Source organism: Tachysurus vachellii, chromosome 17 (assembly GCF_030014155.1).
Source record: "Tachysurus vachellii isolate PV-2020 chromosome 17, HZAU_Pvac_v1, whole genome shotgun sequence".
Taxonomy (NCBI): domain Eukaryota; kingdom Metazoa; phylum Chordata; class Actinopteri; order Siluriformes; family Bagridae; genus Tachysurus; species Tachysurus vachellii.
The window spans coordinates 16,274,262-16,291,044 of NC_083476.1; the positions used below are offsets into that span (position 1 = coordinate 16,274,262).

At 37.3% G+C, this 16,783-nt stretch overlaps 3 protein-coding genes across 3 annotated transcripts in view; 2 read left to right on the plus strand and 1 right to left on the minus strand.

Annotated features, from left to right (window-relative positions):
- LOC132860195 (methyltransferase-like protein 27) overlaps nt 1-5,465 on the minus strand; it is a 242,299-nt gene extending 236,834 nt beyond the window's left edge. Inside the window, exon 1 of the mRNA XM_060891311.1 lies at nt 5,458-5,465. The gene's annotated coding sequence lies outside the window, so the exon portion shown is untranslated. The remainder of the gene's footprint in view (nt 1-5,457) is intronic.
- ncbp3 (nuclear cap binding subunit 3) lies at nt 614-8,012 on the plus strand. The gene is made up of 13 exons (XM_060891307.1): nt 614-967; nt 1,538-1,603; nt 1,695-1,800; nt 3,924-4,049; nt 4,171-4,299; nt 4,438-4,583; nt 4,681-4,789; nt 5,031-5,130; nt 5,322-5,431; nt 5,579-5,876; nt 5,955-6,133; nt 6,236-6,418; nt 6,513-8,012. The coding sequence occupies exons 1-13, from the start codon at nt 791-793 to the stop codon at nt 6,809-6,811; spliced, it is 2,028 nt and encodes a 675-aa protein (XP_060747290.1). The 5' UTR covers nt 614-790; the 3' UTR covers nt 6,812-8,012.
- A 1,307-nt stretch (nt 8,013-9,319) lies between these two features.
- On the plus strand, nt 9,320-16,239 carry pgap2 (post-GPI attachment to proteins 2). Its single transcript, XM_060891085.1, has 5 exons — nt 9,320-9,787; nt 10,611-10,860; nt 11,046-11,152; nt 12,289-12,397; nt 14,019-16,239. The coding sequence occupies exons 1-5, from the start codon at nt 9,617-9,619 to the stop codon at nt 14,147-14,149; spliced, it is 768 nt and encodes a 255-aa protein (XP_060747068.1). The 5' UTR covers nt 9,320-9,616; the 3' UTR covers nt 14,150-16,239.
- Nucleotides 16,240-16,783: the final 544 nt, after the last annotated feature.

Genomic DNA, 16,783 nt, shown 5'->3' on the forward strand with positions numbered 1-16,783 from the left:
ATTGAGTCCCAGTCAATGTCTTTCTTATATATGGTAAATAAATAAAACATTTTGTAATAATTTTGTTTCCAAAATTGATTTTCCAAACTCTTGATTCTCTCTCTCTCTCTCTCTCTCTGTCTCTCTCTCTCTCTCTCTCACTCTCCATACATACATTTATACATAAGTACATATACATAAGCTGAATTAAGATTTCTTACTTTCCAGTCAACGTACAAATATCACCAAATATCACTTGGCATTTTAATGATGATATATTTGACGATAAAGTGAGGATATACAGAGAAAATGCTTTATTGGTGGTCAGAAACATGCACATATGTTGTAAATTGCATCTCAAGTTAGTATTTACATGCTACATATAATTACTGAGCACTTTTAAACATACAAAACCATGCAGAAAATATATATTGGGATTGGCATCTTGTCTTAACATGGTCTGTATTTGTATAAAACACAGCTATATGTGTTTAGCTAAATGTTTGTCACAACTGTATCCAGTGATTGTATCAAATGGTTCAAATGGCACATATTCACGTTGTATTGAAGGCACCGTTTAAATAGAAAACCCTTAAGTACAGTAATCACGATAGCGCGTGAAGGCAGCAGGACACCAACAGGTGGGCTGTTCTCAGAAGCAGCGCGCTAATCACACTGCGCCGCTGCGCTTTTAGCTTTCGCTTGGAAACGCGTCAGCTAGCGGAGTTAACTAGTTTTCGGTTCACTTTGTTCGATGAAAAAAGACGCTTAGCATTTTAGCTAGGTCGCTTATTAGCTAGTCTGTTACATCATGGCGGCTGTTCGCAGTTTGCGGGTTTCTGTGAAACACGAAAGCGCGTCGGATCAGTCAGACTCTGACTCGGACTCGGACCGGAATATTCGTGAAGCCGAACCCATGGAGGTAGAAGAGGGAGAACTTGCCCTGGAATCCATTTCTGTTCGCCGAAGTTTAAAGGAATTGTTACCGGTAAGCTAGGTAGCGTTTGCTAACTAATGGGAGAGCGAGGGCGCTTTGTGCAAAGGCCTTTGTGCCACGGTGTTGCGTAGTGAAAGTGACCGGTGATAGGTGCCGGATGCGCGGTAGAGTCTGTAGGTAGAGCACTTCCACATCGGGAGTAGCCAGTCTGTGTTAGCATTATTGTGTCAAAATCACTGTAAATTATGATTTGTGTAACCTAACAGTATGTGATTTACTTTTGCGAGTACAATCTATATATAACGTGTTGCCTGTGACAGTGTAATAAAATATTAATTACCACAAAGTGTAAGTTTTCTTGTCAGTGCTAGTTGTAGCTAAGCGGCTAGCTAGTGTTAATTGTTACCTGGCAGCTGCATGGCAGTTACAGTACCATGTTAAGTTCCTAAAGAAAGTGGTGGCATCTCGTACGCAAGCTCGGTTTTAGGATTCGTTATTAAATCCTCAGATAGTATAATATCAATCACTAACACTTACTGCCACGCTTAATGGCTGATGTTTTATTAATGACCGTGTCGTGTAACAGCAGAATGAGTAGTTAATATGTTGACCTTTTCTTAGGACACAAGCCGGCGATATGAAAACAAGGCGGGAGCTTTTATTACGGGCATCGATGTAACATCCAAGGTATCTCTCTCACAGTTTTAGTAGTCATAATAATAATAATCTGTCTGGTAATAAGCTGACTTCTACTCGTGTATGTGACTGTTTTACTCAGGAAGCAATTGAGAAAAAGGAAAAGAGAGCGAGGCGATTTCACTTCCGTGCAGAGGACAATGTCACTCAGAGGAACGTGGTGCTGGACAGAGAGCTTATAAAAAAAGGTAAGTAGGGCTTTAAACATGGTCTGCATGTCTGTGATGACACACAAGTTCTTCTGTCTATTCTAGGGTGTGTGTGTTCTGTTCACACATGGATATCAGTAATGATTCCTAGAACACAGGATATGATTTGCCTTTTTTATTTATTGGAAAGTGGAGTTGAAAAGTTGAGTAAATCCCATAAACTTTCTTTTGCGGTTTGCATTATCTGTTATACGTATTAAGAGACAAGTGATATTTTACTTGTCATTAAAGATGTTATGAATCATCAATATCTGTATTAACTATTTCAGAGCAAACCGATCATTCTGGAGCAAGTAAGCATATATATTTCAACGTTGCACTAACAGTTAAACCTGGTAATTGGTGCACTGTACAATTATTTGATTGTAGTTGTTGAAAGATGCTGATGCGAACATCCAGATTATCTAAAAGGTTGAGTGGAACCATTTAAGCCACGCAAAAGAGCCTCTGCTACAAGACAAAAATGATTCAGGAGCAGTGAATTCTAACAAAATGTTATTTTAAAGCATCATAGTTAGTCATTGTGTTTTAAGCATTTAAAGTTACAGAGTGCATTTTGCTAGATATTAAATAAAAGAATAAGTATGCTTCCAATCAGTAGTCCAGTCAGTTGAAGATGTCTTAACACGAGCTACCATTGCTCATCAAGGTTGTGATGAGTAAGGGTGACATGGTTTGCAGCCAACTCTAGCATTGCCATAGACTAAGGACTAAAGCACTGCATCGGTCCCTTCAGGTTAAGCAAGAATAATTACTATTTCCCGCACTGTCAGTGGATAGTCAAACAGCATTTAGCAATAAGCAAAGTGAAAATACACAATGAATAAAAGCAAGTAATTCAGATAGAGTCACTAATGTGTCTAATAAACATTTTTCTAGTTTAGCTCATGGTTCTTTGTTAATATAAATTGAATTAATAATTTAACATCTGACTCCCTCTGACTTAATATCATTAGGCATGTATTGCTTGGTACTGTGTGCTTTATTGCAGGAGACAGCAGCTATTTTTGCAGCTTTTATTAAATTATAAGTCAGGCTTTGCGAGTAATAAGGGGTATTTTGCTACTTGCCAAACCAAAACTGGGAGGTTCAGGAATTTAATTGTTTTCTATCCCTGCATTTTTACATTTTTGTTTAATAAGCGAAAATTGGGTTACTTGATACTGCTTTATTTTTGTGTTGTGGTGACTTGTTCAATTATGTGAAATAAATTCTGGGCACTTTAGTTGTTTACTTTCAACATTCTTAATTGGATATGACTACAGCCGTGTTCCTCTGTGGAAAAGGATAACCAGAGAACCATCTCAGATCAGATATTATTTGGGTAGTAGGAAATTGGTGAAGCACTTTGTGTTCAAGTGTAAACAAAACAGCCACATTCAAGAGCTGACCCACAAATCCAGTTTGAGATTGCAGAAAATAAACCAAACAAATTATGTTCTATGGGATGTGAATTGCTGAAATGACATGTGATACAGAGCTGGAGGGCTGCAAAGCTACCATGTTTTTATCTTTTATATTTAAGTTCAAGAAACAGTAGATACAGTTTACAAAAATACTGATGTTTTTTAAATGATTCTCCAATTTGTTTCTTCCTGCCACCACTTTTGTGACCAATTAATGAAAGACAAATTTGTTCGCATTTCAAACCTTGCCCCTATCTCATACAACTCACCTTTTGTGGTCTACATAAATTAGTGCAATGTGAAACCAAACTGGACCACATAAAAATTAATATATAAAGTGGTTAGTATGTATACATCTAGTGTACATCAACACCACGATCATTGCTGCACCAGATAAAACATCATCATACTCAATATGATGTCCATTTCACTGCTGTGCATAGAATGCTTTTCTGAAAAACACCAACAGGCTACAGTCAATTTTATATCAACAAAGTGTTGTCTAGGGTCAAAGCCTGATAAGTAAGTGTAAGGTGGCTATACATAATAAACACACAACTCACTGTATATGTAGGAAATGAAATCGGTGTCAAATAGGCATGTATGATTGAAACTGTCCTAATTAAATCTGATTCTTAAAGAACTTAAAGAAAATTATTTAAAATGTACACATTTAACACCTTTTTTCTCTTTTAGCAATTCCTAAGATCCGACTGGAGGCCTTACATTTGAGCGGTGTGGATGACCTGAGCACCCAGGATGTGTTTAGCTTCTTTCAAGAGTATCCTCCAGCACATATCGAGTGGATTGATGATACAGCATGTAAGTTCAGAACCATGTACAATCAATATTGGTATTTTGACCACTGTGTAATTGTTGAATATATATATATATATATATGTGTGTTACGGATGTTGAAGCATTATTTAAAATGAATTTCTAGGTAATATAGTTTGGCTGGATGACATAACTTCAACCCGAGCTCTGATTAACATGAGCCGGATGCCTGACAAAGACGACACTAACACTGCTGACTCCAAAACAACTGACCTTCCAGTCCAAGAAGAGAGAGGTCAGTCCTGTCTGTCGTTTAAGCATCATTTACCAAGTTTAAGAAGAACATGTACCTTCATAACTTTTGGCTATAGGTCAGATTTTAAAGAACATGGATTTTGCTTGATTTTCTTTCTTTCGTTTAAATCATATTTAGTGAGGCAGGATCATGGCTCGGATGAAGAAGAAGGGGAGGTTGATGATGAGGTGGTGAAGGCAGACAAAAGCAGTGAAGACAGTGAAGGAAAAGCCAGTGACAGTGAGGAGGAAACAGAGAAAAAAACAACACAGGAAACTTCCCATGTAAAAGAATTGCTTATATAATTAATACCAATTTTAACTTGGTTTTGGAGAAAACGTGTGACTGGAGTTTATAGTTGGTGTTTTCTGTGATCCACAGACAGACGAACTGTCTCAGGCAGAGCATGAGTCTCTGCTCCGCAATGACCTGCGTCCCATGACCAAATCCTTGAAAGGCAACAAGCTGTTCCTTCGTTTTGCCACACATGGTGAGTCTGTAGAGTTAGACCTATAGTAAACATCCTTGATTAATGATTTTATACTTTATGATTTAAACATTGCTCCATATGCATATGGTTTTCCAGTTAGATTTGCTTTTTTTTAGTGATTTAGAATAGACGAGTGCAACTGTATGTATAAAATGTGTTTTAATAAAGCAGACAATTACTAAGGCAAAACTGCTTTAGAAGTGTAACAGAGACAATGCAGTAACACACGTTTTAATAACAGATGATAAAAAGGAGCTTGGTGCTGCGAGACGAAGTCGCTACTATATGAAATATGGCAATCCAAACTATGGGGGAATGAAGGGCATCCTGAGTAATTCTTGGTAAGATAATATAATATTATATTAACTCACTTGTTCAGTGACATTTGTTTGTCTGTGTTTAGGAATTTTAATTACCTTTTAATTAAAGGATGACTAGCTCTTTCTTCTGAAATTGAAATCCAGGTTGAATTGATGCCCTGTTTTGCATTTTAGCTGCTTTAACTTGCTGCTACATTTCTGTATTTCTTTAGGAAACGTAGGTATCATACACGGAGAATCCAACGTGATGTTCTAAAGACCAAAAAGTCCTTAATCGGAGACAGTATGGGACATACTCCACCATATACACACAGACATTCAGGTATGAGTCATATTTACAGACAGCCTCAGCAGCTCTGTTAGATGAATGTGCTTAGTCATTCAGTCTGGCACTTCATTAATCAGTCTCACACTGTAGACAGTTATTTTAATTTACCTGACACTAGAGCATTTCTCTTTGTAATAACAGCTGATCTGGTGAATCTACCAGAGGAGCCTATTGAAGAAGAAGAAGAGGAAGAAGAGGATGGAGAGGAAGACATGGACGCTGATGACAGAGTTGTAGAGTATAAAGACAGGGAAAGAGGGGCACAACCTGGAGAAGGGAGCCTCCGTAGACGTCTGGGGGGCTCGTTCTCCGAGTCCTCAGATTCAGACGAAATGGACTATGACCTAGAGCTGAAGATGATCTCAACACCTTCACCTAAAAAAAGCATGAAGATGACCATGTATGCAGATGAGGTTGAAAGTAACCTCAAGACCATCAGGTATGTGAAGTTTAAATAATAGTCTCTCGTTTAACCGAACAAAAAAAACCTCTGGCTAACTACTACTTCTTTCCATAGAAATTCCATTCGGAGTGACTCCGGTTCATCTAGTAGCGGTATACGTAGTCGCATTGGTAGTGGTGTGAGCAAACCTACATCAGAAAAAGTGACAGATGTCAGGCAGTTACTGGAGGAGAAAAGACAAGGACTTTCACAAACGAGGACATGCCCCCCTGTGGCCTCCACTGGAAAGACAGGTGGGACAGTACTTGGGTGATCATTCATGAAGGCACAGTCATCGTTATTCAATGAATAAACACTTAATAATTATAACTATAATGCCTCTCTTTTTTCACTAGATGTGAGACAGAGGTTGGGGAAGAGGCAGCACTCTCCAGAAAGGCACCGCTCTGTCTCTCCTGTCCCTCCTAGAAACACAGCCGCTCGTAGAGAGCCACTTACTGACGTTCACAGCAGACTCGGGACAACTAAACATGAATCACGGGGCCTCTACTCAGAGCCCACCAAGGACAAAAAGTCAGGTAAGAAAAATAAGACGGTGCAAAATGGTATTATTTTCTGATGTCTATGATCATTTGTACACGCTGTGGTTTTTTTTTTTTTTTTTTGTGTTAGGTGGTCTGTGGAGCCGACTGGGGCCGTCAAATAAAGAGAGCCAAAGCGATGGCAAGTTGTCTGCCAGACTAGGAAAAGCACCTTCCTCACGTGGGAGCAGGCAGCGGGATGACTCGGACGGGGTCGATGATTCTGAGGATGAAGATGACGATTCACAGCTGCAAAAAATGTGGGGGGCGATGATCAAGCAGAAGGAGCAACGGTCCAACAAAATGAAGAAAAGCCGGCTGGACAACCTTCCATCACTTCAGATTGAGATCAGCCGGGACAGCAGCAACGGCTCCGACAGTGACACTTGAGATGGAACAGGAGACGTAAACTAGAGAGATAAGGAGGAAACGAGAGAAAATAAAATGCTGCTGACTTGTTGAAAAGAAACTTGCAAGTAGTTAGCTTCACTATCCAGCCCTAGTCCGTACATGGATCCTGCCAACATCCTTTCTTGTTCTCTCTCTGAATGCACCTAACACACATGACTCACACTCCTCTGCCAAAAGAGAGAGAAAATCTAGTCTAAATAAGGGTCCTTGATTAAGAAATGTAGTTTGAGCCTTTCTTTATAAAGAAGCAGTTTGTAATTTTTAAAACCCTTTGCTGACTGTGGGGCAAATTTCTTTTGCAATGAAAATGCTAACAAGCATACACCTTCCACTGCATGGCAATATTGCAAAGTAGTTTTTTTCTTTATAATTGTATTATTTGTACAGGTCTAAAAAGCATTTAGAAACTACAAGCTGCACCTTTATAAGATTAGGATTGTTTGCTGTATGTACAAGACCCATGTATGTTGTATGGCGATGCACCAGGTTGAGAATAATGTTACATCTAAAACAGCAATGTCTCTAGAAAATACTTTTCATAAATATATTGTCATTAGCAACAGGTAATGCTGCCATCTCACAGATCCTGAACTCCTGGTTTCCCACAGGTTTTCCTTTTTCTTCTCAAAAACTTTCCACTTAGTGGACTGATTAATCTAATCTACTCCTACTGTTGCCCTTGACCAGGATAAAATGTTTACAGCTAAACTACAGCTAAATAAATGAATCATGTTTGATATTAAGAATGCTAAAACTGATATCTAAAAATAGATTTTTGTAGTTGGGAATTGTGTTGGGATTTACAGATTAATTCACTGGTGCATACCATACAGATCAGGGGTAGATAATTAGGCTGGAGAACCAGAGTCCAGTGAACTTTGGTGGTTTTTCTGTTTACTCTCTAAGCAAAGTAAGAGAAACAACATACTGTAGCTGGATTCTGACTCTCCACTACAACATCATCATGTGCATCAATGACAGAGGTGCAGACACTAGGTACAGCAACACCCATGTTGATTGGTGCCGTGGTGCAAATTTGGGACTGAAGATTCACCATATCATAGCCAATAATTCAGATTTTTTTAAAAAAAAAGTTCTACATTCCCATACAGTATGTGGTCAAATAGCTCAACAAGCAATGAAATGTATTGTATGTGCAAATAAACATCTTTTTACATAAGTCTATTAGATATACTATGTACATTTTGGACAAATCTTTTTTTAAATGATTATGTATCTTTTGCTACAAACATAATTCCAAAGAAACGTTCTGTTGCAAGTTCTGTTGCATTCATTAAGAAAAACAGTTTGGCTAAAAAATGTTTGCACAAATTTGAAAAAAAACAAAAAAAAAAAACACATTTTTATTCCACATGTTCCTAGGGTTCTTGTTAGGGTGATATGTCAAGAACAAGTGGTTAAATGTTTGTAGGATTTCTATGGAGCTATGATTTTAATGAGTAGATGAACTGATTACATTTCAGACTCCAACAATGGTGGAAGTCATAGCAAAGTCAAATGTCTGAAAAAGCTTTAATAGCTTCCTTCCTGTTTGTGTACAGAGGAGTTTGTATTTCAGATGCTCCATGACTTATTATAAATGTGTAATTGTTGATATTGGAAATTATTCTTTAATATGTTTATATTTAGCAACTTTAATAGGAGTTGCCAGTGTCAGAAACTTAGAGTTAAATCTCCATCTTAAGAGTTGTGTTTGCCCACTTCAAGAGAGGCAAAAAAGAGGAAGCTGGTGAGGGAACAACTTTATAGCTGATGTAAGTTATGTAATAACCTCAATATGTTTCACAGATGTTCCTCAATGTGAAATGTAACTATAAATTGACACAAATTGTTAGGGTTGACAAATTGCTGCCCTATAAGAGGAATAAAACAGTCAACTTCAGGCTGGTAAAAATCACTGCTTCAAAAATGGCTACTGTTGTGTTTTATTCCCTAATAACAGATCAATATTGGCATCAAATTCCATTTCACCTTCAGCCACTGGAAGTCTGAAAGCTTTTGACTCCAACCTCGTGCTAGTGCAAATGTGTTATAACAGAGTTGCTGACAAAGATGATGCTGAATTCACTTGCTTCCAATCCAGTCGATTAAGTCTTTGCTTTAAGTATGATCACTGATGTTAGATAACCGGATCTATTTTGCTATCGTTCTGCCGTTATCGTATTTCAAGTGATTATAAATTGAAACTTGAATTCGTGAACACTTATCAACCATAATTCCGCTCACACTTGAAGGCATCATGGCTTTGTAGCCTATACGCTTCAAAATGAGCGTTAACACCATTAGTGAATAAAAGTAAAATAGTAAGTTTCACGTTATGATTCGGTTTGGTTTTTTCGAAATTCTATTCATAAAACGCGAACACACTTAATGTTAAGTCGGATATTATTAGCTTAGCTGCTAACAACATTGAAGACTTTTATTTTGACTTTATGGAATACACGCCACCGGACGTTAGTACGTCGTTATGTACTGCCACCTCTTTTGGCAAGGAAAGAAGCCTGCTTAGATTAATACTCAACTAATTTATGGGTACAAGGTATTTCTTATAAAACGCGTTTCAGTAACGGTGTATTTTTTATTTTTTGTTAGCAGCTAAGCTAACTAGGTAACGTTGTAGAGTAGCTGTCTAGGAAAACAGGAGACGTATAGAGTGGTCGGTGGTATGAAATGGGGAGAAATGTACTAGTAGTGATTAGTCTGACCTGTTGGTTTAGGAGTTAGCAGTAGCTAAGTGTGTGAGGGTGTGTTAAAGTGGCCGGGATGCTTCAGGGGCCGTATGGCGGCGCCACTGAGCGCGATAAACTGCTCGTCCGGCTGCCTTTCACTGTGTTCGCTGTAGGAACCGTGTGTCTGCCTCTCCTGGGCCTCCTCACCTGCATCACACTTTCTGTTATTTATGATTACAACGAAGCCACCTACACTCATTGCCAGGTGTGTAAACCACTGTCGAACTACGAGCTGCTTATTATTGTAGTAATGTAACCCATAAACGTGCCAAAAATCGTAGACTAATCTGCATATTCATGAATGGGTGAGATCATAAGTCGTCTGTATACTTAGGATTTTTGCTCAGATTTTGTTGTCACAGTCAAAAATCAAACGTCATGTAAAAAAATCTGGTCGTATAATGTGCCAAAAATCGTAGATTAATTCATATTACAAGTTGCCCTAGACTAATTTGCATATTCATGAATGGGTTAGATCATAAATCGTCTGTATACTTTGGATGTTTGCTCTGATTTTGGTGTCACAGTCAAAAATCAAACGTCATGTAAGAAATCTGGTCGTATAATGTGCCAATAATTGTAGACTAATCTGTTACAAGTTGTCGTAGACTAATTTGCATATTACAAGTTATCAGGGTCCCAGCAGTGGCAGCCTGGTGGACCTGGGACTCGAACTCACAACTTTTTAATTGGTAGTTCAGCACCTTAACCACCAGAGTTCTGCCAAACATTATTATTTTCATTAAATTCATTTTGTAAACTGTTTTTTTGTTCATGCCTGACTCCCTCTACAATGCTAAATAGATCTATTATCACTATATTAATAATTCTATGCATTTTCTTTTTTAAATATGTGTGTCTTTCAGGCGTCTTCGATACACATATTTGTTGGTTGTTGGTAGAAAAATATCATTTCAGAATGAGCGCAGTTAATACTCAACAATCATTTTTTGCTGTAATTTATCAAAAGTGTTTGTTACCGAACCAGGAGTCTCTGTTCTCACACACAGGTTAAATTCTCTTTCTAGGTCCACAACTACCTCCCGTCCATCAGCGCAGCCATCAGCCTCACACCGCAGCGCTACATCTGGCGCTTCTGCATCGGCTTGCACTCGGCACCACGCTTCCTGATAGCAGCGGCTTACTTCAGCTTTTACAGAGGCCGCTTTGCCAGGCACATTGTGGAGCAGCTCCTGAGTGCCTTCACTCTCCTCTGTGCTGTAAGCGAGAACGCTGGACTGCTGCTGCTCACCTACGTGTCTTCTACAGAAACATACAGTGAGTGGGGTTATATAATCTGGTTTTTATATATATATATATATATATATATATATATATATATATATATATATATATATATATATATATATATATATAATGAGTTTGTCATTTTTCTCCATTATGACCACAATTATTCTTTTGTTGTCATGGTATTATATGGAACATTGTTTTTCTTATTGTAGATTTTCATAAAAATGGCTTCATTACATTCATCGCCAGCTCTGGGCTCCACATGCTGTGCACCTGCAGGCTGTGGTATGTGATCACGAAGAACACCTTTAGTACTGAGGTAGTATAACCCTTTTCTTCACTTGTGATTGTGTTTGTACTCAAGGGCCTTTGTCTTTCTTAAGTTGTGTTTTTGGACCACATGCTCTATACTGCTAGGCTGACTGAAAATTCTATCTCTATAGAATACTTTAAGCCATGCTGGTATTCGAAAGCCATCAGTGTTTGAGGGGGTTTAGATCACTCTACTTCGTCAGGGATTATTTTTCTAAAAAATAGAAGAGCTTTCTATCAGTCAACTTCCTGTGACCTGATCCACTACTGGATATCCTCGGCGTCTTTGTAAAGCTGTAATTCTATGGGCCAGGCTTTCTCTTCTGTCACCACCCACTTCTGTTTTTCTGATTCTTATTATAGATACCTGCATTGATTTTGATTTTTGGTTAAAAATTTGTAGTTGAAAAATTCAATTTGGCATGGTTGTAAGCTCTTTTGTTCACATTTATGTGTAGTCATTATTCACAACTGATTTACATGTAAGACTAATAACACACCCTTAGTTAACACCGTTTTGGAGGTTAAGCGACTACAGCCTGCCATTACAAAAAAATTTCACCGAATTGTTTCATTATGTTAATCATTGTCACCACCAGAGGGCACAATTTACACCTGTTTCACAATTAACACAATTCACACAATTGACACATCCTGCTTCTCCGTTAATCATTTGTGCGCCACCGTTAGTAAAAGTGTGCATAAGTTTTCTTTTTATCTGCATCTGATCTGTTGTGTTATGTTGTAAACTTTTCAAAGCAAATCAAGCCATAATGTAGATATATCTCTCATGCACCCAGTAAGAAAAAATAATCTTTTAATTTGGAATAGAATGTTGCTAATACTCAGCTGCTATTTAGACGATATGTGTTACTGGTAACATGTCTCTAGAAGTGCAACTGAAGCTGTGAACTGGGAGGTTATGTGTCAAAGACCGCAGTGGCTCTTTATTTTAAGGCTGTGAAGGTGTGTAACATGTAGGGGAAGTGGTTTAGATAGAGTGAAGTGTTGACAGAACATCTCTTCAGATGATTTCACCACTTCTCCTCTGCAACTAGATGTGGTGCAATGTTCGTTTCATGAAACATTCAACCTTCTCTTTCTCTCCATTTTTCTCCTCTTGGTCTCTGTCTCTGAAAACAGGAGATGACATCATACCGCTACAAGGTCCGCCTCTTCCTCTTCAATATTGTCTTAGCAGCGGCTGCGGGTTACTTCTTCAGGCGCCACAACAAGTATTGTGAATCAGGAAGTGAGTTTAACGTCTTAGCTCCATTTTCTAGGTGTCACTCACATGAAGTCTGTTTGTAAAGACAAAGTGCAATAAGTGTCCTTATAAGGAAAGAAGCTCTAATGAACAATTCTTTGAAGCTTCATGAATGTGCTTTTGATTGCAGCTGTAGGAACAAGAAAAATGTACTCATCTAAAGCCCAAGATGATTTTGTTAGTCTTAAGCTGATCTTTAAAGCTCTGTAACAGACTAGATTAAATGAGTAACAAATGATATTTAGCTTAAATATACAAACAGCTACATAAAATCTGTTGTTACAAAAGTCTTAATAAGGAATAATGTGATTGTTTAATGCTTAATCATTAAGGATCAGTGCATGCCTGTGTACACAATGAGATCATTTGAAGTGGTTTTGTTTTGTAATGAAGCTTTTCGTTTCCACTTTTGATTCTGAACAGATAAGACTCATCTTTTTAAACGCTGGTTCCCTTGTCTCCATTTTTTCTAAACAAGTAGAACAGGCAGAGTAAATCAAATGAAACTTTAGTAGCCCCTGTTCGATATGCTGCCACTGTGCTCACATTGTTTCGTACTTTTTTGGGTCTGATACAGTACTGAGATCTGGGTTTCATCACCGAAAAGGTTTGCCTAGTGTTATCATTCTACATAGGATAAAATATTTTAAATGGACGTTAAAAGAATTAGTAAAAAAATGTACACAATTTTCTTGTCAAGCAAGCCACTGACTTTGTTTTGGTGATATTGACTTCCACTACTTGTAATTGAAGTGTGTGTTACCTAAAGAAACTAATGGAGGTTTACAAAAATGTCTGGTACTGTATCAATATTTAACCAGCATCATTTTTGTCAAATCCCAAAAAAATCATGGATCTAGTCTACCAAATTATTTTTGGTATGCTATAATGAGGGGGGAAAAAATCAATAGAAAGTTGAGTCAGAGTTACCACTGTGATGATGATTTTCCTACAATAGCAGCCTGTCACAAAGTATTCTAGTCCTCTAATAACACAGCAGTCTGCTAACAGTGAGTTTTAATTTATACTTAGGAATGTTTGTGAAACACATGAGTACTTTTAAGCAGTCATTCCTTCAGCAGCTTCATTTTTTCCTTGCGTTCCTGTTAATAAGACTCAAAAAATGCAGCTTTTTCCTGAGCATTTATAGCATGAGGCAGACGCCCTTATCCAGAGCGACATATATTTATCTCATTTATGCAACAAAGCTGTTTAGGGCCTTGCTCAAGGGCTCAGCAGTGGCAGTTTGCTGAGCCTGGGATTCAAACTCTTAACCTTTCGATAAGTCATCCAACTCCTTAACCACTAAGCCACCACTTCCCCTCCTTCCTATTCTGATGATTTACATCATCAGAAAATTTACTGCATAAATGTTTCACTACAGTCCATGACTCTGTTTTTCTTTTTGAAATAATGACACATTTTAATCAGTTTATTATTAATCTTAGATTATACAAGTCTCTGTTACTATACAATTGATGCCATGTTAGAAAAAATGCATGAGTTTAAAGCTGTGATTTGAATTCCAGCCAATTCAGAGCTGCTGTTGATTTAAGCAGGATTGTGTGCCACTTTAACAGAATCTGTGGTTGCTTCTTTTTTCTAGTTTACACCTTCTTTGCTCTGTGTGAGTATCTGGTAGTGCTCTCCAACATGGCCTTCCATATGACAGCCTACTGGGACTTTGGATGTAAAGCAGTGATGGTGGCAGTGCCAGTGGAGTCCAAACACATCTGACTGTTAGATAACACGTTAACATGAAACCACATTAATATGGAAAGAACTGTGCATCTTAATTCATAGAACCATTATTCCTGTGCTGAAGTAAGTGCTTGTGTCTGCGTGCGTGTGTGTGTGCGTGCGTGTGTGTACCATTTTTAATTTTGAATACTTACCCAAACAGATAAAAGGTTTAATTGTTTTTTTCTAAATTGTACTGTGTTTACAAAGTTTTTGTGATTATTTTGCACAGATTTCTAAATGTTATAACGGGATATTTAAAAATCTTGAAAAAATGTCACTCAAGTCACTGACTGAAATCATCAGTTTTAAATTTTATTTAAAATGTAATATTTAGAATTATACTACTACTAATAATAACAACCAAGATGTTCCGCTTTAAGTCATCAGTGAGAAGAATTGAAAGTAAACACTTCCTGTAATGTATTTTATATTTGGGAACTTATCTCAGGTCTGATTTCATGACACATTAAGGATGTAAAGTTATATCATGAGCAAGAGATTATACTGACCTCAACCATCAGAGCACCAAAGTCAGGTTTATTACCACTGACTCTGAATGGTGTTTAAAAGAAGATTTAAACCCAAACTGAAATTAACACCAGAATTGGTTAATAAAGTATCATGAGACATTTACACGATGCTAAGCTGCTAGCTATAAGCTTTCATTATTCCTTTATGGTGTTATTTATACTGAACATGTTTTAGTTAATGTCTTGGGGACACAAAGATATTCTTTAAATAGTGAACAAGAAACACAGAATCGCATTAAAGGTACTACGATTAACAATAAAAACACGGTGTAATGTGTATTTCGGGTATAAAGTGATTGGAATTACGTAAAGAATTACTTAAAAATTCTACTATCTAGTCATTTCAATGGCTTATACACACATCAGGAGTTTAGGTTTTAGAATTCTAGCCAAACACTAGTACTCTAGATATCAGAAAATGCTGAAAATCTCACACACAGTAGTCTTAAAGTTCAGACCTGCAGCTTAATAGTTTTAGCTTAATAGTCTGTGGAATTGGCTTGTTGACGAGAGGACGGAGGAGAAGATTCTTGAGATGAATCTTGAGATGGATGGGTGAGAAGGACCAGGTGACGTCCTTAAACCCTTCAGCAGAAGCAGAATAATAATAATTTGTTCCTAGTCTAATAGTTGACTGGGAATGGTTTATTACATGAATATGGTCACCAATTAGCAGATGTAACAGAGTATGTAAACAAATGAATGGAGCTGCTGGGACAAAGCCTGAGCCTGTTATCACCTTCAAAACAAATGGAAGTACAGAGATCTCATTTTACTGTCAAATAATTTGACTCGGACAGCAGTGGGTTATAATACCAGAGAAAGATACTATTTCTATCATAATGATGGACTTACTGACGTATGTGTAAGTGACATCAGACACACTGTGTGTATATACAGTGTTGTTGTTAAAGCCTGAAAGAGCAAAAGAGTTTCAGTGGCCGAGACGGCACGTTAAAACAAACAACAAAAAAAAAAAACGAAAGGCTCATGTCCATTATGGAGATGAAGCTCTTTTAAATTTTGTGTCAGTGGCACAGATAGGGAAATGGCTCTGTCACCACTCTATTTAAATATGTCGAAGCAAAGCAGCTTCCTCTTTTCAGTCTGCACATTCATCTCAGGCAGAAAGCTGTCACTGCATGATTCAGTGGGTAAAATGTGGTTTAAAGTCATGTCTGAACAAATAAATCAATGAAATCAAATCTTCATTTCAGGCGGACTAAAGGCTTTTTACTTGTTTTTAAGCAGCTATATATTGTGGCACAAGATTAGAAAAATGGCTAAGAACCCAAAAAAGGTATATTGAAATTTAAAATAAGATGAACTGTAATCATTCGTGATAACTTCATGCTCGCTCACAATGTGTGTATTTGTTAAATAAAGACACTTTGTACCTATTTCTATTACTATTGTTAGTGCCTATATGTCTATTGTTATGGAACATCCCTGAGAAGTTGGTTCTGGTTATGACTTGTGTTGTAAACGTGCTGTTTATTTTATATCTGCCTCTGTTTGTGCTTCTCTTTTGAAATAAATAGGACATCAAATGTATCTTGTCATCTTATAGATTCAAGTTTTTTTTTTTTGATCTAAAGACTTTTTCATGCTGGGAATGCAATGAATTTTTATTCAGTGTTACAAACCTCTGACACTTTAATGAATGCTGAATAAAATGTTTCACAGATAAAACTTTTGTTACTATGGAAACACAAATGTAGGAAATTCTTATCCAAAGCTGCTAGAAATCCTCTCTCTATATATATACGTGTGTGTGTGTGCGCGCGCATGTGACTGAGCAACAGATGTTGTATGCATGACTGTGCAATTGCTTTTGTACAGTTAAACTGTTTCTCTGATGTAATGCTGAAACTTGAGTCAACGCATTTCTTGACTATTTATTGGTGTACAAGAAAACTAAGAAATAATTTTGTTCAGCATTAATATTCTTAACAACTACAAATTGCTGAGATTTTAAAAATCCCTATAATGAATAATTGTTTCTGTACATCATAATTGAAGTGTAATAGACCCTGTGTAGGTTGTTGAAACAAACTTTAGTAAATTCTTATACAAAGCTGCTGTGTGTGTGTGTGTG

Coding starts and splice junctions, on each gene's coding strand:
- ncbp3 (XM_060891307.1), top strand. CDS start 791: ATGGCGGCTGTTCGCAGTTTGCGGGTTTCTGTGAAACACGAAAGCGCG. Junction 968..1,537: donor GTTTAAAGGAATTGTTACCG/GTAAGCTAGGTA, acceptor ACCTTTTCTTAG/GACACAAGCCGGCGATATGA. Junction 1,604..1,694: donor GCATCGATGTAACATCCAAG/GTATCTCTCTCA, acceptor TGTTTTACTCAG/GAAGCAATTGAGAAAAAGGA.
- pgap2 (XM_060891085.1), top strand. CDS start 9,617: ATGCTTCAGGGGCCGTATGGCGGCGCCACTGAGCGCGATAAACTGCTC. Junction 10,861..11,045: donor GTCTTCTACAGAAACATACA/GTGAGTGGGGTT, acceptor TTCTTATTGTAG/ATTTTCATAAAAATGGCTTC. Junction 12,398..14,018: donor CAAGTATTGTGAATCAGGAA/GTGAGTTTAACG, acceptor TCTTTTTTCTAG/TTTACACCTTCTTTGCTCTG.